Here is a 25,510-nt window from a genome sequence, read left to right on the forward strand (position 1 = left end):
ATGACAAGAAATATTTTAAAGTTTATAATAATTACCATTTAATTTACCTGCTATGTACCAGTACTGTGTGACTTACTTATTTATTAACAATGGAAATAGTAATATTTTTACATACTTTAAATTTTAATCCTCAGTTGTTGTTCAGTCGCTCAGTTGTGTTCAATTCTTTGTGACCCCATGAACTGCAGCATGCCAGGCTTCCCTGTTCATGTCCATTGAGTTGGTTATATTAATCCTCAGTAAATCCTACAATTTTCATCTCCTGATGACAAGGCTGAACCTAAGAGAGATTTAAAAATGTGCCAAACTTTTACTAGCTATTAAACAGCTGATTTAGCTGTTTGAAAACTTAAGGTTGGGAGTCCAAGATGGTGACTTTGAGGCATGGAATGAAGGATCAGAATTATGAAAAATCAGAACTGATATTTCTTGTAAAGAAAAGGAGGTAGGAGAGAATGTCGGAGAGTTCAGAAGCAGAAAAAAGAACTGTCCTGGAAAAGCACTGGGATTATCAGGTTTGACTTAATGGACTTAGGTAGAACAATGTACCCAGCAACTGGAAAATATATATGCTCCAATCTGCCACATTTACAAAAATTGATCAGGTACTGGACCACGAAAGCTTATCTCAGTAAATTTCATTTAGACTGTGTTCTCTGACAACAATACGATCAAGCTAGAAACCAATAGCAAAAATATAACTAAAGATTCTCATGTGTTTGGAAAATAAATTCATTTCTTAATAACCTTTTAGCCAAAGCAAAAATCATAGTGCAATTTAGAATATATTTTGACCTGAATGATAATAAAAACAACATATTAAACTTGAGGCATACAGCCAAAGCACAGCTTGGCAAGAAATGTATAGCCTGAAAGGTATAAGTCAGAAAAAAAAAAAAAAAGACTGAAACTATTATGTTAAGTGTCTCTATCAAGGGACTGACAAAACAAGCAATAAAACAGATCCAATGAAGTAGAAGGAAGGAAATGATGGAGGGGAAATTACTAAAATAGAAAACAAATGTGAATCACGAGAACAATAATGTCAAAGATTCTTTGACTAGTAATAACAATAAAATTGATAAAGCTTCAGAGAGACTTAAAAAAAAAGAGAAGGTACAAACACTGTGTATAAAGAATGACAAAAGGGATATCATTACAGATGCTCTAGCCAGTAAAGAAGATAATATGAACAAGTAGAAAAATAGAGCTTACAAAATTGACTCAAGGAGAAATAGAAAACCATTAAAGAAATTGAATCAGTAATCAAAAATTTCACACGGTAAAGTCAAGTCCCAAATGACTTCATTGGTAACCTCTAATTGAAAAGTCAAGAGAAATATTATTCTAATTTTACACAAACAGGATAAAAATAAGATGGGACACTGTCTAAATTAGTTTTCTGGATCTTCTATAACAAATGAGCACAAACTCAAGTGACTTACAACAGCAGAAATTTATTCTGTCAGCATTCCAAGGCTTAAAGTTCAAATCAAGATATCTGCAAGGCCATTCTTTTGTTGTTGTTGTTGTTCAGTGGCTAAGTCATGTCTGACTCTTTGCAACACCATGGACTATAGCACGCCAGGCTTCCCTGTCCTTTACCATCTCCGGGAGTTTGCTCAAATTCATGTCCATTGTGTAGGTGATGCCATGCAGTCATCTCATCCTCTGTCATCCCCTTCTCCTCCTGTACTCAATCTCTCCCAGCATCAAAGTCTTTTCCAGTGAGTCAGCTCTTCGCTCAGTTGACCAAAGTATAGTACTGGAGCGTCAACTTCAGCATCAGTTCTTCCAATGAATATTCAGTGTTGATTTCCTTTAGGATTGACTGGTTTGATTTCCTTGCTGTCCAAGGGGTTCTCAAGAGTCTTCTCCAGCACCACAGTCTGAAAGCATCAGTTCTTCAGTGCTCAGCCTTCCTTACGGTCCTACTCTCACCTCTGTGTGTGACTACTGGAAAAACTATGGCTTTGACTATATAGACCTTTGCCAGCAAAGTGATGTTTCTGCTTTTTAATACACTGTCTAGGTTTGTCATAACATTTCTCCCAAAGCACAACCATCTTTAATTCCAAGGAGCAAGCCATTTCATAGCTGCAGTCACTGTCTGCAGTGATTTTGGAGCCCAAGAAAATAAAGTCTGTCACTGTTTCTATTTTTCCCCCATCTATTTGCCGTGAAGTGATGGGACCAGATGCCATGATCTTAGTTTTCTGAATGTTGAGTGTTAAGCCAGCTTTTTCACTCTCTTCTTTCACCTTCATCAAGAGGCTCTTTAGTTCCTCTTTGCTTTCTGCCATAAGGGTGGTATCATCTGCATATCTGAGATTATTAATATTTCTCCTGACAATCTGGATTCTAGCTTGTGCTTCATCCAGCCTGGCATTTCACTTGATGTACTCTGCATAGAAGTTAAATAAGCAGGGTGACAATATACAGCCTTATTGGTTTATTTTTGGCTGTGCTAGGTCTTCACTGCTGCCTGGGCTTTTCTCTAGTTGTGGTGAGGGGAGGCTACTTACTAGGTGCGTGCACGGACTTCTCATTGTGGTGGCTTCTCTTGTAGAGAACAGGCTCTAGGGCACATGGGCTTCGGTAGTTGTAGCTCCAGGGTTCTAGAGCACAGCCTCAATAGTTGCGGCACACAGGCTTAGTTGCTTTTAGTGTCATGTGGGAGAACCCATGTCTCCTGCACTGGAAGGCAGATTCTTTACCACTTAGCCAACAGGGAAGCCCTGCAAGGCCATTCTTTCTCCAAAGGCTCTAGGGAAGTCTCTTTCCTTGCCTCTTCTAGTTCCTTGGTGGCTGGCAATCCTTAGCATTCCTTGGCTTATTGCTGCATTGCTCCTATCCCTGCCTCTGTCTTCTTTTGGCTTTCTCCTCTGTGTCCATATTTCCCTGATCTTACACAGACCCATCCTAATCCAGTATGACCTCTTCTTTACCTAATTATATCTGCAAAGACTGTATTCCCAAATAAGATCATATCCATGGGTTCCAGGTGGACACTATTCAGTCCAGTATATCTCCCAACTCATTCTGTGAGGCTACTTAAGATCACAAAGTAATTTACATATATGCATTGGGAAAAAACAGACTTCACCAAAATATTACATTGTTATCTCTGTGTGGTGATATTTGGAGTAATATTAATGTCCTTTATAATCTTGTGTATTTTTCAAAATTTCTATAATGGATATGTTTGGTCTGTCAGTTGTGGTCTGATTCTTTGCAACTCCATGGACTGTAGCCAGCTAGGCTCCTTCTGTCCATGGGATTTTCCAGGCAAGAATACTGGAGTGGGTTGCCATTTCCTTCTTCAAGGGATTTTCCTGATCCAGGGATCCAACCCGCATCTCCTGTGTCTCCTGCATTGCAGGCAGAATTTTTACCTGTTGGGTCATGGGGGGAAGTCCCTTGATAATGAGTATTATTTTTGTAACTAGAAAAACCAGTAAATGTTACTTTCTTTGATTGCAAAAGAGTCCATCAGAAAAATGTAATTCTAAGCTGGTTGATCAACATATAACTCACAAATATGTCTGCATTTTATGAGGTTTTATATTGTAATAACTGATGCAAGTTGGAATCAAGATTGCCAGGAGAAATATCAATAACCTCAGCTATGCAGATGGCACCGCCCTTATGGCAGAAAGTGAAGAGGAACTAAAAAGCCTCTTGATGAAAGTGAAAGAGGGGAGTGAAAAAGTTGGTTAAAGCTCAACATTCAGAAAACTAAGATCATGGCATCTGGTCCCATCACTTTGTGGGAAATAGATGGGGAGACAGTGGAAACAGTGTCAGACTTTACTTTTTTGGCCTCCAAAATCACTGCAGATGGTGATTGCAGCCATGAAATGAAAAGACACCTACTCCTTGGAAGGAAAGTTATGACCAACCTAGATAGCATATTAAAAAGCAGAAACATTACTTTGCCAACAAAGGTCCGTCTAGTCAAGGCTATGGTTTTTCCAGTGGTCATGTATGGATGTGAGAGTTGGACTGTGAAGAAAGCTGAGTGCCGAAAAATTGATGCTTTTGAACTGTGGTGTTGGAGAAGACTCTTGAGCATCCCTTGGACTGCAAGGAGATCCAACCAGTCCATCCTAAAGGAGATGAGTCCTGGGTGTTCATTGGAAAGACTGATGCTGAAGCTGAAACTCCAGTACTTTGGCCACCTCATGTGAGGAGCTGATTCATTGGAAAAGATCGTGATACTGGGAGGGATTGGGGGCAGGAGGAGAAGGGGACGACAGAGGATGAGATGGCTGGATGGCATCACCGACTCGATGTGTAGTAGTTTGAGTAAACTCTGGGAGTTTGTGATGGATAGGGAGGCCTGGCGTGCTGCAGTTCATGGGGTCGCAAAGAGTTGAACACAGCTGAGTGACTGAACTGAACTGAACTGATGCCCTTAAAAAAGATGCGGGTCTAAATGGCTGTGAAAAGAGTTGTTGAGCAATATCATGCCAAAAATGGGGAGGGGCTAACTCAATCTCAGAATCTTTGCTTCCTTTCTCTGAACTTGCAAATTTTTCGGAAGGTAGAATTATTACTGTCATGTGGAAAAACAGATTTTAGATTATAGGACTTATGATGAATATTTGATGACTTTCATATCATTCTACATTTTTCAGGTTACTTGTTGCTTTACTGCATCTGCAGCCAAAGGATAAAGTGTTTTAGGGATCCAAAGAGATCTGAGATTCCTTAAGTGCTATCTGATAGTCTATTGTTAAATAGCAAAGCGTAAGCCTTCCTCAACTCTCTTTTTTCCTTTTCTCTGTGTTCTTAGGTGCCGATATTAGACAATTCAAAACTCGTCAGGCCTTTGACATAAACCTGGGAGATATAGTAGATGAAATACAGAGAAACAAGAAACCCGTGGTGGCAGCTATCCAAAAGGTGGCTTTAGGAGGAGGACTGGAGCTGGCCCTGGGCTGTCACTATAGAATTGCTCATGCAGAGGTAAGAGAGGGGATCCATACAGGAGTTTATGTAGGGAGCTTCTCTTTAAAGCAAGCATTAAATGTTGTCATAAGCATCAGGGGTGATCACTGTAAATGGTTAGCTTACTGGTTGACAACTCTCAGACATTTCTAGCACTGGTGTTCAGCTGTTATATACCAGTATAGTGGTACTTGTTGTTGAAATGTTGAATTATGTCCATTCTAGTTGATAAATAGCTGCTACCCTGACCTGTGACTGACGCTTCACTAGCTCTTGGCCCTCCCCGTGAACCACCAGATAAGGGAGAACTGCTGTACAGTGCTATTGCCCACATCAAATTTCACTAAGCCATGATTATACAGTATGAAGTATTAAATATTTGGACTTAACTTCTGAGTATGCGTGTTTATTTAAATTTTCATTTCTTATATCAAACATTTCAGTTTTGTGGTCTCATAATTATTAGTACTTAAGAAGACAAGTTCCTATTGAAAACAGCACACAACTAGTAAATCCATTTATTTCTGAAAATAGATTTAATTTAGGTTATTAGACATATAGATTGAAGTTTGTGATGCCTGTCTTACAACAGTAATATTTTTATAAGTAATATATTTTCTGATAATAAAGATAATATTCATCATTGTAATAGACTGTAAAATACAAGAAAGTCATCTTTATATTAAGGTCACCATAAACTCACAGTTCAGAAATAACTGCTATTAACATTTTATCTTTTTCCATTCTGATCCTTTTCCTGTGTCACATTTTTTCTTACATTTATTTTTCTTTGCAACCTTTCTTTTAAAAAAAAGCTATGGAATTTTACTGTACTTCACTTATATTCTATTTTCTACTAATATCATATTTAAATTATTATTAGATATTTTTTATCCATTCTACCAGTGTCTACTATTTATTTACATTTAACATAATTACTGATTAGGAAGGACTTTGGCCATTTTCCTATTTCTTTTCTACATCTTATATTTCTTTTAATTCTTCAATTACTCCATTAATACTTTTCTTTGTATTAAATGGACAAGTTCTGGTACCCTTTTAATTCTCTTATCTTTTCTTTTACTGTATATTTTCTAGTTATTTTCTTAGTGGTGGTTGCCCTGGGGATTATAATTAACATCTTAATTTGCAATAAACTAGTTCAGATTCATACCAACTTAGGTTCAATGGTATGCAAAAAATTTGCTCCCTTACAGTTCTGTTATACACTTGCTTTATCTTGTTATTGTCACAAATTATATCATTATACATTGCATACCCATAAGCATCAATATATTATTATCACTTAATATAACCTCAGCCCTGGGAGTGGCTTGCTGTTCCACTCATTCCTGTTGCCAGGGACTGATAAGGAACAGAGGATTTATGAGAAACAGCATGTAGGAATCCTCCTGTTAATCGTTCCCTGACATAGACATTTCATGAAAATGGAACCATATAATATATTGTGTCTGTTTTTTTCCACTCAGCATTATTTTTTTCATTGTAGCATGTCATTAGTATTTCATTCCTTCCCATGACTGAATATTTCTTTTTATGGATATACCATAGTTTCTTTATCCATTCATCACTTGATGGACATTTGGATTGTTTCTCCTTTCTTGGATTTGTAAATAATGATGCTATGAAAATTTTTGCACAAATGTTTTTTTGTGGGCATGTTTTCATTTCTTTTGGTTATGTATATAGGAGTGGAATAGCTGGGTTGTTGTTGTTCAGTTGCTAAGTTGTATCTGACTCTCTGTGATCCTAGGGACTGCAGCATGCCAGGCTTCTCTGTCCTTCACTATCTCCCAGAGTTTGCTCAAACTCATGTCCATTGAGTTGGTGATGTCATCCAACCTTCTCATCCTCTGTCACCCACTTCTCCTCCTGCCCTCAATCTTTCCCAGTATCAGGGTCTTTTCTAATAAGTTCGCTCTTCACATCAGTTGGCCAAAGTATTGAAGCGCCAACTTCAGCATCAGTTCTAATGAATATTTAGGGTTGATTTCCTTTAGGATTGACTGGTTTGATCTCCTTGCTGCCCAAGAGACTCTCAAGAGTCTTCTCCAGCACCACAATTTGAAAGCATCAGTTCTTCAGAGCTCATCCTTCTTTATGGTCCAACTCTCACATCTGTATGTGACTACTGGAAAAATCACATCTTTGACTAGATGAACTTTTGTAGGCAAAGTGATGTCTCTGCTTTTTAATACACAATCTAGGTTTGTCATAGATTTTCTTTCAAGGAGCAAGTGTCTTTTAATTTCATGGCTGAAGTCACCACCTGCAGTTATTTTGGAGCCCAAAGAGAATAAAATCTACCACTGTTTCTGCTTTTTCCCCTATCTATTAGCCTTAAAGTGATGGAATCAGATACCGTGATCTTATATAGCTGGGTCATATGGAAACTCTATGGTCAATCTTTGAGAAACTGCCAAATTGTTTTCCAAAGTGAATGTGGCATTTTACATTCCCACCAGCAATGTATGAGAGTTTTGTATTCTCCACATCCTCTCTAAAACTTGTTATTGTCTGTCTTTTTTTTTTTTTAATTACAGCCATCCTAGTGGTTATGAAGTGGTATCTTGTAGTTTTGATTTGTATTTCCCTGATAGCTAATGATATTGCACATCTTTTCATGTGTTTATTAGCCATTCGTATCTTTTTGGAGAAATGTCTGTTCAGATGCTTTGCCCATTTTAATTGGATCATTTATATTTTTATTATTGAGTTTTTAAAGTTCTTTATATAGTCCAGACATATGATTAGAAAATATTCTTTCCCAATTTTTGGATTTTTTAAAAAATTTCTTGACTGCTTGGCTCTTTCAGGGCTCCATAGAGCTGTTTCTGGAGATTATTATTTGGGTTGGCTGAGACAGGTCATAATAGAGTCAGAGAAAAAAGTGTGTAAGGAGCTGGAATGTGTTTCAACATGAAGACTTAGCGATGGCACAGTTCTGTTTTTGCTATTATTAAAGGAGAGGGTATACACTGATTTCCTCTGTAGAAACTTTCACTGAATTCTGTGCAACAATGTTTTTGAGGGTGTGAGAAACCCAAGGGAATGCTTGCCTTGACTCTGAATGTATCATCTCATTTTAATGACCTTTATACCTTCAATCTTTGATAGGCTCAAGTTGGCTTCCCAGAAGTCACACTAGGAATCCTTCCTGGTGCAAGAGGAACCCAGCTTCTCCCCAGACTTATTGGAGTACCTGCTGCACTTGACTTGATTATCTCAGGTGAGTACTAGCTCTGCCAATGGCAGCCTGGATCAATGTGAGGAAGTGGACAAGGATTTAGAAACATTCTGGCTTGATAGTCTCCTACACGTTTAATGTTATGAGGATACTTTAACCTCTTTGATGTCCATTTTCTCATCTCTAAAATGGAAAGAATATCTTTCCTGAGAGCTTCTCAAAAGTTACCATGAAGATCAAATATGTGTGCCTTACTAGATGAAAGTATATACAAAGCCCTAATCACGTTTAAGAGTCTACTCATGGACACTGCTTTTGCATAGGGTGCATTATATTCAGATCTTACTTAGAAATCATAATATAAAACAAGAACTAAAATTAGAATTTCCAAGGAAAGATTTCAAGTTTTAGTTTGGAAATGACTGAATTTTTCATTTCCCAGATGTGAAGATATTAGCTTCAAATAGAAGTTGTAATCTTTCAATAGGGAATGTGAACAGTGCAACACTAGAAAATATGTCTCCCACATTGCAGGTGGATTCTTTACCAGCTGAGCCACCAGGGAAGTCCAAGAATCCTGGGTGGGTAGCCTACCCCTTCTCTAATGGATCTTCCCAACCCAGGCATCGAACCAGGGTCTTCTGTGTTGCAAGCAGATTCTTTACCAGCTGAGCCACCAAAGAAGCCCTTAAAAACCATGCATTTACCAAATATTAAAAGACATAAAAGATATTTCCAGTTGAAGTAAGGTTGGAAGATAGCACACGCATCACTGTTTACTCCAAACAGAAATAATATGAAACTTTGGGTCAATCACTTTACCTCTCTGTGCCTTAGTTTCCTCGTAAATGTATATAACAGCAGTACCTACCATATGGTGGTATGATGAAGATCAGATGCATTAATGAATACAGTGTGCTTAGAACAGTCCGAGACATGATAATACATGTTAGCTATATATAATTATTCCTATATCTGACTTTCTAGTAAAATAGGAGGATTGAGTAAAAATAAGATGAACATCTTGGTAACAGACTGTATCCCAAGGAATAGGCAATAAGAAGAGCATAAGCTTTAGAATTAAAGACCTGAGCTTGACAATAAATGCTGGAGAGGGTGTGGAGAAAAGGGAACCCTCTTACACTGTTGGTGGGAATGCAAACTAGTACAGCCACTATGGAGAACAGTGTGGAGGTTCCTTAAAAAACTGGAAATAGAACTGCCATACAACCCAGCAATCCCACTTCTGGGCATATACACTGAGGAAACCAGATCTGAAAGAGACATGTGCACCCCAATGTTCGTCGCAGCACTGTTTATAATAGCCAGGACATGGAAGCAACCTAGATGCCCATCAGCAGACGAATGGATAAGGAAGCTATTGTACATATACACCATGGAATATTACTCAGCCATTAAAAAGAATTCATTTGAATCAGTTCTAATGAGATGGATGAAACTGGAGCCCATTATACAGAGTGAAGTAAGCCAGAAAGATAAAGACCAATACAGTATACTAACACATATATATGGAATTTAGAAAGATGGTAACGATAACCTTATATGCAAAACAGAAAAAGAGACACAGATGTACAGAACAGACTTTTGGACTCTGTGGGAGAAGGCGAGGGTGGGATGTTTTAAGAGAACAGCATCAAAACATGTGTATTATCAAGGGTGAAACAGATCACCAGCCCAGGTTGGATGCATGAGACAAGTGCTCGGGGCTGGTGCACTGGGAAGACCCAGAGGGATCGGGTGGAGAGGGAGGTGGGAGGGGGGATCGGGATTGGGAATACATGTAAATCCATGGCTGATTCATGTCAATGTATGACACAACCACTACAATATTGTAAGGTAATTAGCCTCCAACTAATAAAAATAAATGGAAAAAAATAAAGAGAGAGAGAGAGAAAGCTGTGGTACATATACACCATGGAATATTACTCAGCCATTAAAAAGAATACATCTGAATCAGTTCTAGTGAGATGGATAAAACTGGAGCCTATTATACAGAGTGAAGTAAGCCAGAAAGATAAACACCAATACAGTATACTAACGCATATATATGGAATTTAGAAAGATGGTAATGATAACCCTATATGCAAGACAGAAAAAGAGACACAGACATATAGAACAGACTTTTGGACTCTATGGGAGAAGGCGAGGGTGGGATGATCTGAGAGAACAGCAATGAAACTTGTATATTATCAAGTGTGAAACAGATCGCCAGCCCAGGTTGGATGCATGAGACAAGTGCTTGGGGCTGGTGCACTGGGATGACCCAGAGGGATGGGATGGGGAGGGAGGTGGGAGGGGGGATCAGGATGGAGAACACATGTAAATCCATGGCTTATTCATGTCAATGTATGTCAAAAACCACTACAATATTGTAATTAGCCTCCAACTAATAAAAATAAATGGAAAAAAAAAAAAAAAAAGACCTGAGCTTGAATCCCAGCTGTGGTACATATGAACAGTATGCTTTGTACAAATTAATTTTTATTTACTCATGCAATAGCTGTTTAATTTTTTTCTCACATGCTGGGCCTTGTTGCAGGCAGTGGACCTATAGCAGCAAATCAGACCTACCAAAACTCCTGCCCTTATAGAGATTATATATAGAAAACAGCAACAATAAGAATAATTATCATTATTGTATTTCATCTATTCAAAAATGCACAGTGGTATCCACATCTTTGAATTCAAGATGACTCTTACATTCATTGGAGTCATGGTTTGATTGGCAGTGTTTTTTCTCCCCTTGTTTCTGTGGGTCAGTAATTTTGGAACAGCTTAGTTGAGTTCTAGCTCAAGGGTTCTCTTGAGGTTGTAGCCAAGACACTGACTGGGTCCACAGTCATCTGAAAAGTTGAATGGGGCTGGAGCATCTACTTCTGAGATGGCTCCGTCATATGACTGGCTGGTTCCTGTTGACGGTGGCAGAAGCTTCATTTTCTCTCCACGTGGGCCTCTCTCTAGAGTTTCCTGTATCTCCTCACCACATGGAAGCTGGCTTCCTCTAGCGTGACTGGTCCAAGAGGGAGCATGGCAAAGACTGCAGTGTCTTTTATGACCTAGCTTTGGAGTCCCATGCCATCTTTTCTGAATTATCCTATTGATTATAAAAGTCTTTCCTATTCAGCTTGTGAGGGGAGCTTAAATACCCAGAGGTCAAACACATGGCAGGTCACTTTGGTGACCAGCTACCATGCTGTCTACTCGTACTAAATGCCATGGCTACCTATTATGTAAGTAGTATATCGGATTGATTCGATGGAGACAAGTGCTGAGGAGAAAACATAAAGCAGAAAAGGAAAATGTGAAATGATAGGCTGGGGGGTGGGTAAAATTTTATAGATAGGATAGCTAGGAAAGGCTTTCCTACGAAATGAATGTGAGTGAAGACCTGAGGGATGGAGGAAGCTTGTTTTGGCAATATCTAGTGGAAGATATTTCACATGGAGGAAATAGCAAATACCAAGCCCTGAGGTAGGGCTTACTTGGAAATTTCAAAGAATAGCACGAAGGTCAATGACGCTAGAGTGAGGTGATAAGGGAAAGTGTAGTTCGGGTGAAGTCACATCCTATAAGGCCTTGAAGATTATAGAGAGAACTTTGATTTTTCTGCCAAATGAGGTAGAAAAGCAGTGGAGTGTTTTAAGCAGAAGAGTAACATGCTGTCACTTATGTGTTTTACAAGATCACTCTGGCTATTGAAAATATACTGATGGGAGGTTAGGGCAGAAATAGGAAGACTGATTAGAAGGCTGCTTTAATAATCCAAGGAAGCCATGATGGAAATGTAGGCCTAAGTGGTAACAATGTAAATTGTGTGACACGGTCAAATTCTGGGTATATTTTGAGCCAACCGGGATTTTGCGACCTATCAAATGTAGAGCTGAGAGAGAGGAGAGAGAAGAATGATTCAAGTGGCCCGAGCAGCTGGAAGGATGGTGCCACTACCAAGATTGGGATTTCTGCTGGTAGAACAGGTTGTAGGGAAGAATTGCAAGTGCTTAGTTTTGGACATGTTAAGTTTGACATCCAAGTGGAGTTGTCAAGTAGACAGTTGGATAGACTGGCCTGGAACTTAGAAGCAAGATCGTCCAAACTCATCTTGGTCTTCATTTTCTCATCAGTAAAACAACCACATAGTTGTTCTAAGGAATAATGAAATTACATGACATGCTTCTGGTAGAGTACCTGTCACCTAGGAGATATTTTATAAATGGTAACTGTGGTAGGCATAACCATGCCCCTCTCTAAGATGTCCATGTCCTAATCCCTAGAACGTGTGAATATATTATCTTATGTTCAAAAGGGACCTTGCAAATGTGATTAATTAAGAGTCTTAAGATGTGAGATTATTCTGGATTTTCTAGTGGGCCCAGCTTATCTCAAGGGTCCTTAGAAGTGGAAGGAGAGAGGTCAGAGAGGAAAGAAGATAGTACAAATTGACTTTGAAGATGGAGGAAGAGAAGAATAAATGTGGGCAGCCTTTAGAGACTAGAAAAGCCAAGGAAATGGATTCTCTCTCCGATCCTCTGGAAGGAGCACAGTTAGTTTGCTGATCTATTTTAAATCCCTGACATCTTGCTTCTGGAAAACATTTTTCTTGAGAAAGGATGCTAAAAGGAAAAAAAGTTGTTACTGGAAGTTGAAGATTCCCTACTGATGTTAATGGGGAAAAACACCAGCTTTGTAGGCCCTGCCCTTTAGGAAATTGATATGTAAATAAATTTAGATTAAATTAACCTTTAGCTAACCTTTTCTGTTCTTCTGAAAACCATGAGAGGTAATCCTGGAAAAGTGGAGCAATTACAACAACTGCCGCTTCTCCACAATTTCCCTAAAATGCCATCTGAAATAACTGAATCTTCAGCAGTAACCACAAAAGATGTGCTTGGGCACATTGCAGTTCATCCCTGGTGTTTTCCGTCCATTCAGAGGTGGAGAACTACCAGTGCCCTGTCCTTCCTTCTGCTGTGGTTTTCTAGGTCCCATCTCCCTTGTTCACTGAAGCGCACCCAGGGTACTGAGGGAGAAATTGCAAGTGATATCTTTCTCCTGCCAGCCTTTCAGATTTAGTTGGTCCAGGTGGGTTTCTCTGTATTCAAACAAGATATTAAGGGCAAGTTTTAGTACCCAGGGCTCCCAGTCACCAGTAATACATATGAGCAAACATTATTTCATGACTAAGACAAACTAACAGACAAAACTTTTAACACTCAACCTAAAATCTATGAAAATATTCTACAACATTAGAAAAATGAAACATAAATGTGAGTCTGTTGAAACAGATTAAAGAAAAGAAAAAGGTTATAAAATGCACAATATTCTGAATTAGAAAAGAAAATATATTATTTATTAAATAAAAAACCTGTTTAAAATCAATATGTTAGCCAAAATAATTTTTGAAGCATTAGAAAAAGGATGCAGTAGAACAGACTACTGAATCAGCAACATGGAGGATAGATACCCACTTACAGAATTCAGAAGAATTTTTTTAAAGATACATAAAATGTAAATGAAGGCAGCAGACATGGAAGGTCTGTAATAGAGGTCTCTGCTATGAATAATAAACGCTTCCAGAGCACAAAGCAAAAATGGGAGAAGCAATAATCAAAGGGAAAAATAGAAGAAACTCTTCAGATACATAAAAGAATCAGAGATTGTATTTTAGCCGGCACACCATTTTCCTGGAAGATCTGATGAAATATCAATACCTTGTGTTTTGATAAAGATTTTAAACTTCCGGGAAATAGAATCCTGCAAGCGTCCAAAGGAAGGATAAAAACAAAATACAACAAAAGGTTACTCTCAAATAGCTAAAATCACTCCAGTCACAAATAAATTCTAAATGTATGGAACATTCATATACTAAGATGCTACATGGTCTTTAAATGTGGTCCAAATCAGGAGTTGTTAAAGTGTGACCCACAGACTCCTAGGTGTACCTAAGACCATTGTGTGGAGTACAGGGGGCTGGAGGGGAGGCAGTCCTTGAAGTCAGAACTGTTTTCAAAATAAGAAGATGTTATTTGCATTTTCCACTCATTCTCTCACAAATATACAGTGGAATTTTCCAGAGGTTATTTTATACCATGTGGTATCAAAACAGATTGAATGCAGAAGCAAAAATGAAAACCCAGCTATCTTCTATTAAGCCAGAAATTAAAGAAATTTAAAAAATATATAAAACAATGACACTTTCCTCACTAAATTTTTAAAGTAGGATTATGTGCATAAAATTATTAATGTTTATATGTAGTAGGTTTATCATGATTATTTTAAAGTGATTTAATGAAGGCACATTTTTAAAGTTCTCAGTTATGATTTCTAATATAGTAAATATTGATAGAAATAGCCCACATAATCAAAGGCTCTTTAGAGTATTCCATAATTTTTAAGAGTACAAAGGGGTCCCAAGACTAAAAATTTTGAGAACTACTAATCAAAACACTTGTGCTTTGACACAAAAACTACAATACAGAACTATGCACTCATGGTCCAAATTAGAAAATAATGTGAGTCTATATTATTACTAGTATATCATTAATAATGTATAATTTATACAGTTACTAATATATAATTTAGACTAAAGTCTAAAATGGCTTTTTTCTCCTTTAAATGAGGAGGTGTTATAAATTCTATAGCACTTGAAAGGGGAGTTAGGAAAACTAAATTTCTTGTCTTCAATAAAATAGATTAGAAATTGCTTTAATTTACAATGGTAGGGTAACTATAATTTTAAGTAAGTGAACTAAAAAAAAAAGAATGTGAACTGTTCTAAGTCCCTAATGCAGAATTCACAAGAGAATGCTTACAGTCAACGCAACATACGACAGAAATTCAAAGCACACGAGAGGGTTCATTCTGTAAAGGGTAAAATAGAAAGGAAGCAGAGAAGCATAAACTTTGGTGGGAATTCATAACAGTGTGAAATGAGTCTGTGAATTCTAAGGTTTATGTTGATAGAAATTAAAGCATTTGGAGGAATAGTGAGGAACTGTGTGTTCCTGCTTTCAGTATTAAGCCTGAAAGGCAAGGATATCTTGAAGGAAATCAGGAAGGAACCTGGCTTCTTTGACAAAAAGCAAAAAAGTGGTCTAGGATTCACTTTTTTCAAAACACTGCTGCTTATAGAAATATCACTATTTTTAACATGATGGAGAGAAGAGGTAAAAGCAGTAAGAATATGATGGATTTTGATTTGCACAGAAAAGGTCACAATGAGTGAGAAGAATGCTAACATTAGAATCATATACCTGTTTTTTTAAGTAGTCTCTGTAATTTTAGGGGGACTTTAAAATGGTATCTGGCAAGGGTTCTGTGTAGAAACTTAAAAGAAGCCACAAAGGAAACTGGAAAAAAAAAAATGAGATTACCTGGCTTGGAGAAGTCTCAACTTCAAGTTGCCCCAGTCTCTTTGTAGTAGATCAAGGTTTGGCTCTCATTAGGTTGAACAGTGGTTATTGTCTACACTCAGAGCAGCATAAGAAAGAACAAGTTCAAATCTCAGCATGAGCATTTGGGTTGGATATACAGAGCTGTCTCTTCAGGTCCTTGAAACAGAATAAAAGCACCTGAAATCTCATTGACTCCGTACAAACAGTAGCAGTACTCCCAACTTTTGTGAAATCCAGGTCAGAAGAAATCATTACAGCTGAAAGAATTTTCAGTCCATCCTGTGGGCTTCTCTTGTCTCTGCTGTTCAGTTGCCCCAAAGATCCTTTTAGTAGCCACATTTTCATATTCCATTCTGTGTCCCTTTGGGCCCCTTAATGTGGGGAGTCTGATTCACTCAAACCTCACTTAAGTGGTTTTATACCTGGGAGACTTCACCCTTGAAGCCACTTACCCACCGCTCACTGTCCTCCTCACCCCAAGAGATCTGGAGGCCTGCCTTCAGAGGCATTTCCAGCAGCCTGCCCAAATACTGCTGTTACAGAGTGTAACCCCTGCCAAAAATCACTGAATTGTCTATCTGATCAAGAAGACCCATTGGTAGTTCCCTGAAGCACTAATAAGAACCAGGAATGAAGGGTTTGTCTCGGGATGGCATCCACCAACATTCTGGAAGGGCAGCGAAGACTATGGAGGAGTTGTGCCTGCAAGACTGGTTTGGTGCTTGCTCTTCAGAAGCCCAAGATGGCGCTAGTGGTAAAGAACCCACCCGCCAATGCAGGAGACACAAGAGATGCAAGTTCAATTCCTGGGTTGGGAAGATCCTCTGGAGAAGAACATGGCAACTCACTCTGGTATTCTTGCCTGGAGAATTCCATGGACAGAAGAGCCTGGCCTACAGCCTACAGTCCATGGGGTCGCAAAGAACTGGATACAACTGAAGCAAGTTAGCACGCACAAACACTTCAGAAGCCCAGATGATGCTGGCAAGCGAGCTGGGTGTCACTGTCTCTCCCTCTGCCCTTGTGTTGAGGAATGCTTATATTCCTTAACCTCCTACTTCAGAATATGCAGATCTAATTACGTGTTTATACCCATTGAAGAACTTGAGAGTGATGCTAACCCTCATCAAACTTCTGTAAGTCCCTAGAGCTTTCAATCTATTATTATGCCAGAGGCTGCCAGTGCCACCTATGAACCCGTAGGTGCTCCTGGCACCACCTGATGGTAGACAGTAGGTGTCACCACCTGCAAAATCAGATTGTTTGTTTGTTGTTTACTTCAGCTAAAAACCATCAATTAAGCACTCCATTTGTCCAGTTTGGGATTATGGGCCACACCCTGGTGCCAGATCTGAAGAAACAATTGTCTGATCATCTCTACTTCCTTTTTAGCTTCCTTTTTAGTTCCAAAGCTCACACATTAGCAATTTCACAAACTAAGGAAGGAGTTGAGATGCTGGGTAGCTGAAAAATGCAAAAGTCCACCCTATTTTCCTGTGACATTTTGAATGTATCTTATATAATATCAAGTTAATAATGCTTTCCTGCTGTCAATCCAACTATATTTATGTTTGAGGACTCTTCATAATCAGTGGCAACATTTGGGATATGTTAGTATAAGAATAGGTAGTACTACTACTGCTCTTTTCTTACTACCTCTATTATTTTTTACCTGTATTATTATAAAGACTCAAGCCTCTTATATATTATATAGAGATTTATTTATTTATTTATTAAATATTTATTTATTTATTTGCACCAGGTCTTTACTTGCGGCATACAAACTCTTTAGTTGTGGCGTGTGGGATCTAGTTCCCTGACCAGGGATTGAACCTGGGTCCCCTGCACTGGGAGCATGGAGTCCTAGCCACTGGACCACCAGGGAAGCCCCTATATAGAGATTGATAATTTATAAAGTGCTTCTATGGAGATTTAAAGAATAAAAGGAAACTTTTATTTTCACTTAATACTCATAATTACTCAGGTAAGCATAATTATTGTCATTTACCAATGAAGAAATTGTGGTTCTAGTGTAGCTCACACAAATAGTATGGTAGAGTTGGAACTTGAATGTAAGTTTTCTGATTACCTCTGTAGTAATTTTCCACTATAACAATCAGTGTAGTGCTTATTTATTTTGTAATAGATGTTTATATCTACGACAAGTAAACTTCCTACTAGAGAGAGTGACGCGTTTGCTTTAATTTCACATTGTTCTGTTTTATTTCGTTTTCTTTTAGGAAGACATGTTTCAGCAAATGAAGCACTTAAGCTGGGTATTCTCGATAAAATTGTGAACTCAGACCCAATTGAAGAATCGATCAAATTTGCCCAGAGAATTTCAGGTAAGAAGATAATAATAAAACTAGCACAAGGTTGGAAACAAGTTAGATGTCCATCTTAATACAGTACTCCTTAAATATTTTATGGCATGTCCAAACAGAATATCATACAGATTTAAAATGAATGAGAGGGCTTCCCTAGTGGTTCAGTGGTAAAGAATCTGCCCGCTAATGCAGGAGACATGGATTTGATCCCTGGTCCAGGAAGATCCCACATGCCATGGCACAGGGCAACTAAGCCTATATACAAAAAAAAAATATATATATATATATATATATATATATATATATATATATATATATATGTACGTATGTATAGTGGAGAAATCACTTCAGAAAGAATGAAGAGATGGAGCCAAAGCAAAAACAACACCCAGTTGTGGATGTGACTGGTGATGGAGGCAAGGTCTGATGCTGTAAAGAGCAATACTGCATAGGGACCTGGAATGTTAGATCCATGTATCAAGGCAAATTGGAAGTGATCAAACAGGAGATTGCAAGAGTGAACGTCGACGTTTTAGGAATCAGCGAACTAAGGTGGACTGGAGTGGGTGAATTTAACTCAGATGACCATTATATCTACTACTGTGGGCAAGAATCCCTTAGAAGAAATGGAGTAGCCATCATAGTCAACAAAAGAGTCCGAAATGCAGTACTTGGATGCAGTCTCAAAAATGACTCAATGATCTCTGTTCATTTCCAAGGCAAACCATTCAGTATCATGGTAATCCAAGTCTATGCCCCAACCAGTAATGCTGAAGAAGCTGAAGTTGAACGGTTCTATAAAGACCTACAAGACCTTCTAGAACTAACACCCAAAAAAGATGTCCTTTTCATTATAGTGAACTGGAATGCACAAGTAGGAAGTCAAGAAACACCTGGAGTAACAGGAAAATTTGGCCTTGGAGTACAGAATGAAGCAGGACAAAGGTTAATAGAGTTCTCCCAAGAGAATGCACTGGTCATTGCAAACATCCTCTTTCAACAACACAAGAGAAGACTCTACACATGGACATCACCAGATGGTCAACACCAAAATCAGACTGATTATATTCTTTGCAACCAAAGATGGAGAAGCTCTATACTGTCAGCAAAAACAAGACTGGGAGCTGACTGTGGCTCAGATCATGAACTCCTCATGGCCAAATTCAGACTTAAATTGAAGAAAGTAGGGAAAACCATTAGACCATTCAGGTATGAGCTAAATCAAATCCCTAATGATAGTACAGTGGGAGAGATAGATTTCAGGGACTAGATCTGATAGACAGAATGCCTGATGAATTATGGACGGAGGTTCATGTATAGGAGACAGGGAGCAAGATCATCCCCAAGAGAAAGAAATGTAAAAAAGCAAAATTGCTCTCTGAGGAGGCCTTACAAATAGCTGTGAAAAAAAGAGAAGCCAAAAGCAAAGGAGAAAAGGAAAGATACACCCATTTAAATGCAGAGTTCCAAAGTATAGCAAGGAGAGATAGGAAAGCCTTCCTCAGCAATCAGTGCAAAGAAATAGAGGAAAACAATAGAGTGAGAAAGACTAGAGATCTCTTCAAGAAAATTAGAAGTACCAAGGGAACATTTCATGCAAAGATGGGCTCAATAAAGGGCAGAAATGGTATGGACCTAACAGAAGCAGAAGATATTAAGAAGAGGTGGCAAGAATACACAGAAGAACTGTACAGAAAAGATCTTCACAACCCAGATAATCAAAATGGTGTGATCACTCACCTAGAGCCAGACATCCTGGAATGTGAAGTCAAGTGGGTCTAAGGAAGTATCACTATGAACAAAGCTAGTGGAAGTGATGGAATTCCAATTGAGCTATTTCAAATCCTAAAAGATGATGCTGTGAAAGTGCTACACTCAATATGCCAGCAAATATGGAAAACTCAGCAGTGGCCACAGGAATGGAAAAGGTCAGTTTTCATTCCAGTCCCTAAGAAAGGCAATGCCAAAGAATGCTCAAACTACCGCACAGTTGCACTCATCTCACATGCTAGCAAAGTAATGCTCAAAATTCTCCAAGCCAGACTTCAGCAATACATGAACTGTGAACTTCCAGATGTCCAAGCTGGTTTTAGAAAAGGCAGAGGAACCAGAGATCAAATTGCCAACATCCACTGGATCATCAAAATAGCAAGAAAGTTCCAGAAAAACATCTATTTCTGCTTTATTGACTATGCCAAAGTCTTTGCCTTTGTGGATCACAATTAACTGGAAAATTCTGAAAGAGATGGGAATACCAGACCACCTGACCTGCCTCTTGAGAAATCTGTATGCAGGTCAGGAAGCAAGAGTTAGAACTGGACATGGAACAACAGACTGGTTCCAAATTGGGAAAGGAGAACGTCAAGGCTGTATATTGTCACCATACTTATTTAACTTATATGCAGAGTACATCATGAGAAACGCTGGGCTGGATGAAGCACAAGCTGGAATCAAGATTGCTGGAAGAAATATCAATAACCTCAGATATGCAGATGACATCACCCTTATGGCAGAGAGTGAAGAGGAACTAAACAGCCTCTTGATGAAAGTGAAAGAGGAGAGTGAAAAAGTTGTCTTAAAGCTCAACATTCAGAAAACTAAGATCATGGCATCTGGTCCCATCACTTCATGGCAAATAGATGGAGAAACAGTGGAAACAGTGGCAAACTTTATTTTGGGGGGCTCCAAAATCACTGCAGATGGTGACTGCACCCATGAAATAAAAAGATGCTTACTCCTTGAAAGGAAAGTTAGACCAACCTAGATAGCATATTAAAAAGCAGAGACATTACTTTGCCAACAAAGGTCCGTCTGGTCAAGGCTATGGTTTTTCCAGTGGTCATGTATGGATGTGAGAGTTGGACTATAAAGAAAGCTGAGCGGTGAAGAATTGATACTTTTGAACTGTAGTGTTGGAGAAGACTCTTGAGAGTCCCTTGGACTTCAAGGAGATCCAGTCAGTCCATCCTAAAGGAAATCAGTCCTGAATGTTCATTGGAAGGACTGATGTCAAAGCTGAAATTTCAATACTTTGGCCACCTGATGCAAAGAACTGACTTACTGGAAAAGACCCTGATGCTGGGAGGGATTGATGGCAGGAGGAGAAGGGGACTACAGAGGATGAGATGGTTGGATGGCATCACCGACTCAATGGACATGAGTTTGAATAAACTCCAGGAGTTGATGATGGACAAGGAGGCCTGGCGTGCTGCAGTCCATGGGGTTGTAAAGAGTCGGACATGACTGAGTGACTGAACTGAACTGAACAGACACATATATACTTCTTGGTGACTCAGACGGTAAAGCCTCTGCCTACAATGTGGGAGACTCGGGTTTGATCCCTGGGTCGGTAAGATCTTCTGGAGAAGAATATGGCAATCCACTCCAGCACTCTTGCCTGGAAAATCCCATGGATGGAGGAGCCTGGTAGGCTATAGTCCATGGGGTCGCAAAGAGTCAGACACAACTGAGCGACTAAACTTAAACTTATGTATATAAAAATAAAAAATAAAATGAATGAGAAACTCTATGTATTGACATGGTATGATTGCCACAGTATATATTGTATTGTTAAATGAAAAAAGAATTTGTGTGTACTGGCACAAAGACAGAAACATAGATCAGTGGAACAAAATAGAAAGCCCAGAGATAAATCCATGCACATATGGACACTTTATCTTTGACAAAGGAGGCAAGAATATACTATGGAGAAAAGACAATCTCTTTAACAAGGGGTGCTGCAAAAACTGATCAACCACTTGTAAAAGAATGCAACTAGAACACTTTGTAACACCATACACAAAAATAAACTCAAAATGGATTAAAGATCTAAATGTAAGACCAGAAACTATAAAACTCCTAGAGGAAAACATAGGCAAAACATTCTCTGACGTAAATCATAGCAGGATCCTCTATGACCCTCCTCCCAGAGTAATGGAAATGAAAGCAAAAATAAACAAATGGGACCTAATTAAACTTAAAAGCTTTTGCACAACAAAGGAAACTATAAGCAAGGTGAAAAGAGAGCCTTCAGAATGGGAGAAAATAATAGCAAATGAGGCAACTAACAAAGAATCTCAAAAATATATAAGGAACTCCTGTAGCTCAATTCCAGAAAAATAAGCAACCCAATCAAAAAATGGGCCAAAGAACTGAACAGACATTTCTCCAAAGAAGACATACAGATGGCTAACAAACACATGAAAAAATGCTCAATATTCCTCATTACCAGAGAAATGCAAATCAAAACCACAATGAGGTAACATCTCATGCCAGTCAGAATGGCTGCTATCAAAAAGTCTACAAACAATAAATGCTGGAGAGGATGCGGAGAAAAAGGAACCCTCTTACATTGTTGGTGGGAATGCAAACTAGTACAGTCACTATGGAGAACAGTGTGGAGATTCCTTAAAAAACTGGAAATAAAACTGCCATATGACCCAGCAATCCCACTGCTGGGCATAGACACCGAGGAAACCAGAACTGAAAGGGACATGTGTACCCCAATGTTCATCGCAGCACTGTTTACAATAGCCAGGACATGGAAGCAACCTAGATGTCCATCGGCAGATGAATGGATAAGAAAGCTGTGGTACATAAACACAGTGGAATATTACTCAGCTATTAAAAAGAATGCATTTGAATCAGTTCTAATGAGGTGGATGAAACTGGAGCCTATTATACAGAGCGAAGTAAGTCAGAAAGAAAAACACCAATACAATATATTAACGCATACATATGGAATACAGAAAGATGGTAACAATGACCCTATATGCGAGACAGCAAAAGAGACACAGATGTAAAGAACAGACTTTTGGACTCTGTGGGAGAAGGCGAGGGTGGGATGATTTGAGAGAATAGCATCGAAACATGTATATTATCATATGTGAAAGAGATCGCCAGTCCAGGTTTGATGCATGAGACAGGGCGCTCAGGGCTGGTGCACTGGGATGACCCTGAGGGATGGGATGGGGAGGGAGGCGGGAGGGGGTTCAGGATGGAGAATGCAGGTACACCCATGGCTGATTTGTGTATGGCAAAAACCACCACAATATTGTAAAGTAATTAGCCTCCAATTAAAATAAAATAAAAAAGAATCATGTGTATAGTAGTTCAACATTTGTGTAACAAAAAAGGGGGGATTGAATGTCTATATAGGGAGAAGGTGTGTTTATGACTGTTTATGTATGGGATACTTCTGTAAGGATTCACAAGAAAAGATTGACGGTTGCCTCTGAGAATGGAGCTAGCTAGCCAGCAGAAGCAGTCAGAGGAGATGTCTCTTTTTATTCTTCTGTACCTTTTGAATTTTTATTGAATGAGTATATGTTCTATTAATAAGTACAATTAAAATTTAAGAAGAACCAAGCAGGATTTCCCTTAGTGGTCCAGTGGTTAAGACTCTGTTTGCAATGCAGGTTCTCATCGGAGCGAGTAGGGGAACCAAGATCCCACATGCGTTGTGGTATGGCCAAAACATTTAAAAAAGAAAAAAAAGAATAAGAAAAGCCATGCAAGCAAACATTTCAGCAATTAGAAGACAGGCTGTATACTTTGCCACAATAAAGCCATGGTTCTGACTCAGTGAGCTGTGTTTTCTCTCTCTCACTGGTTTCTCACTTTATGCACTTATGACATTCCTAGATTTTTTTTTCTTTCTTTAAAAAAATGTTTCTTTTCAATTTATGGAGGTTGGCAGCAAGATGGAGAGGGTTAAAGAGAGTCAGAAAAAATAATTGGAAGGAATTTTGGGCTACAGGCAGAGCAGAGTGTTCATCTCCCCAGTTGGTGGTAGGTAATGGCTCGGTGTCATTCAAAGGCTTCTTTGAAAAAGTCATTCTTTTGTCCACTCTGGCAGGGACCAAACACTTCCCTGAAATAATCTTTCTTTTTGTGGCTCTAACCACTTACTGTTTCATTTCAATAGTGAAAGCTTAAACTGGAGAGGCCAGGGACTGTGAGGAGAAAATACTGGCGACTCTAAAGAGAGTTAGCAAGGCTTTGCCCAAAGGGGAATGCGTTTCCTGCTGTCTTTCTCTTCTTTCCAGATAATCTTCACCACAGTTTCATCGCTGGTTTTGTTGTGCCTCCTGAGAGCACTTATTGTTTTGTTAGAAGTCAATTGGCCTACAGGAAAGGCTGTTTGCATTTGGGGGTTCCTAAATGGTTTTTGGTTTGGGGTTTAAGATAGACCCATGTCTATCATTTTTCACCTGTGGTTTTAGTTTGTTAAGGACATGATTTCAACAGGAAGTTCTTTTCTTTGACTTCTGGAAATTCAGATTTGATAGTTAAGTTACTTCAAGAGATAGATGGGGATCATGGTCTGATACATTTATAAAATAATCTTATGATTAATAAAATCATTTATTTTTAATGAATAAAATCATAATCATTTATATCTTATAATAAAAATTTAAAATTAATTTTAAATAAAAATTCTAACATTGAAGTATTATTTTTTTTAATGTATAAAATGGCCTACTCAATCTCAGTAATATTACACAGTTTGTCCACTTGGTGGCATCCAAATATTGAGGAGGAATCGTTTGCTTTAAAATTTGGTAATTTACCTGTTAATAGTAGGGGAATGGTTATGGGCTTTGGACAATTGTGTATCTTAAATTATAATCATCAAAACTTGGTAGAAATGTGAAATTGTGATATAAAAGTGTCTAAATACAAGATTATATATGTGCCACACTGTCAGTCATGTCCAACTCTTTGCAACCTCATGAACTGTAGCCCACCAGGCTCCTCAGTCCTTGGCGATTCTCCAGGCAAGAATACTGGAGTGGGTTGCCATGCCCTCCTCCAGGGGATCCTCCCAATCCAGGGATCAAATCCAGATCTCTTGCATTGTAGGCAGATTCTTTACCATCTGAGCTACCAGGGAAGCCCAAGAATACTGGAGTGGATAGCCTAACCCTTTTCCAGGGGATCTTCCCAGTTCTATACTTAGAGCTACAAGGTGTGTTACGAATGCTGACAAAAATTTAAAGAAAATACACAAAAATGAAAATAACTTGTTCCCCCCCCCCCCCAAATTTCTTAAATGATTTTTGCTTTGGTTTTGATTTTTCCAGCTTGAGGTGTAATTTACACAGAGTAAAAGTCACCCAGTTTAAACGCAGCAATTCGATGAATTTTTGTAGTAATGTACAGTTCTGTGGCCCTGTTACAATCAAGATATGGTTCAGTCACTCTAAAAAGTGTGCTCCTGCCTCTTTTAAGTAGATTCCTTCCCCTGACCTTGGCCATAGGTGACCACTGGCCTGTTTTCTGTTACTATAGTCTTGTTTTTTAGAATTTCATATAGCATGTGATCTTTTGTATTTGGTTTCTCTCACTTAGCATGATGTTTTTGAGGTTCATGATGTTCTTTAACTTAAAAATATTAGTAAAGCAGTCTGAAAGGCATGGTTGAAAAACATACATGTGTGGTTACACAGCTTGTGATTATACTAAAAACTCCTGAATTATAAACTTTGAAATGATGACTTTTATTGTATGTGAACTAAATCTCAACTTTTAAAAGTACATGTAAAATTTTTGAGTTCTGTTTCTCCATTTGTAAAAATATTTCATTAATTCAACCTATTCTCACCCCC

At 38.5% G+C, this 25,510-nt stretch overlaps 1 protein-coding gene and 1 non-coding gene across 2 annotated transcripts in view; one reads left to right on the forward strand and one right to left on the reverse strand.

Annotated features, from left to right (window-relative positions):
* EHHADH (enoyl-CoA hydratase and 3-hydroxyacyl CoA dehydrogenase) overlaps positions 1-25,510 on the forward strand; it is a 55,567-nt gene that overhangs the window by 11,742 nt on the left and 18,315 nt on the right. The window contains exons 3-5 of the mRNA XM_065943546.1: positions 4,799-4,971; positions 8,092-8,203; positions 17,814-17,918. Coding sequence (XP_065799618.1) covers positions 4,799-4,971; positions 8,092-8,203; positions 17,814-17,918 — 390 coding nt within the window. The remainder of the gene's footprint in view (positions 1-4,798; positions 4,972-8,091; positions 8,204-17,813; positions 17,919-25,510) is intronic.
* Positions 17,386-17,458, reverse strand: TRNAW-CCA (transfer RNA tryptophan (anticodon CCA)). The gene has a single exon. It is a non-coding gene; the product is annotated as a tRNA-Trp (tRNA).

The sequence above is a fragment of the Muntiacus reevesi genome, chromosome 8 (genome assembly GCF_963930625.1).
Source record: "Muntiacus reevesi chromosome 8, mMunRee1.1, whole genome shotgun sequence".
NCBI lineage: Eukaryota > Metazoa > Chordata > Mammalia > Artiodactyla > Cervidae > Muntiacus > Muntiacus reevesi.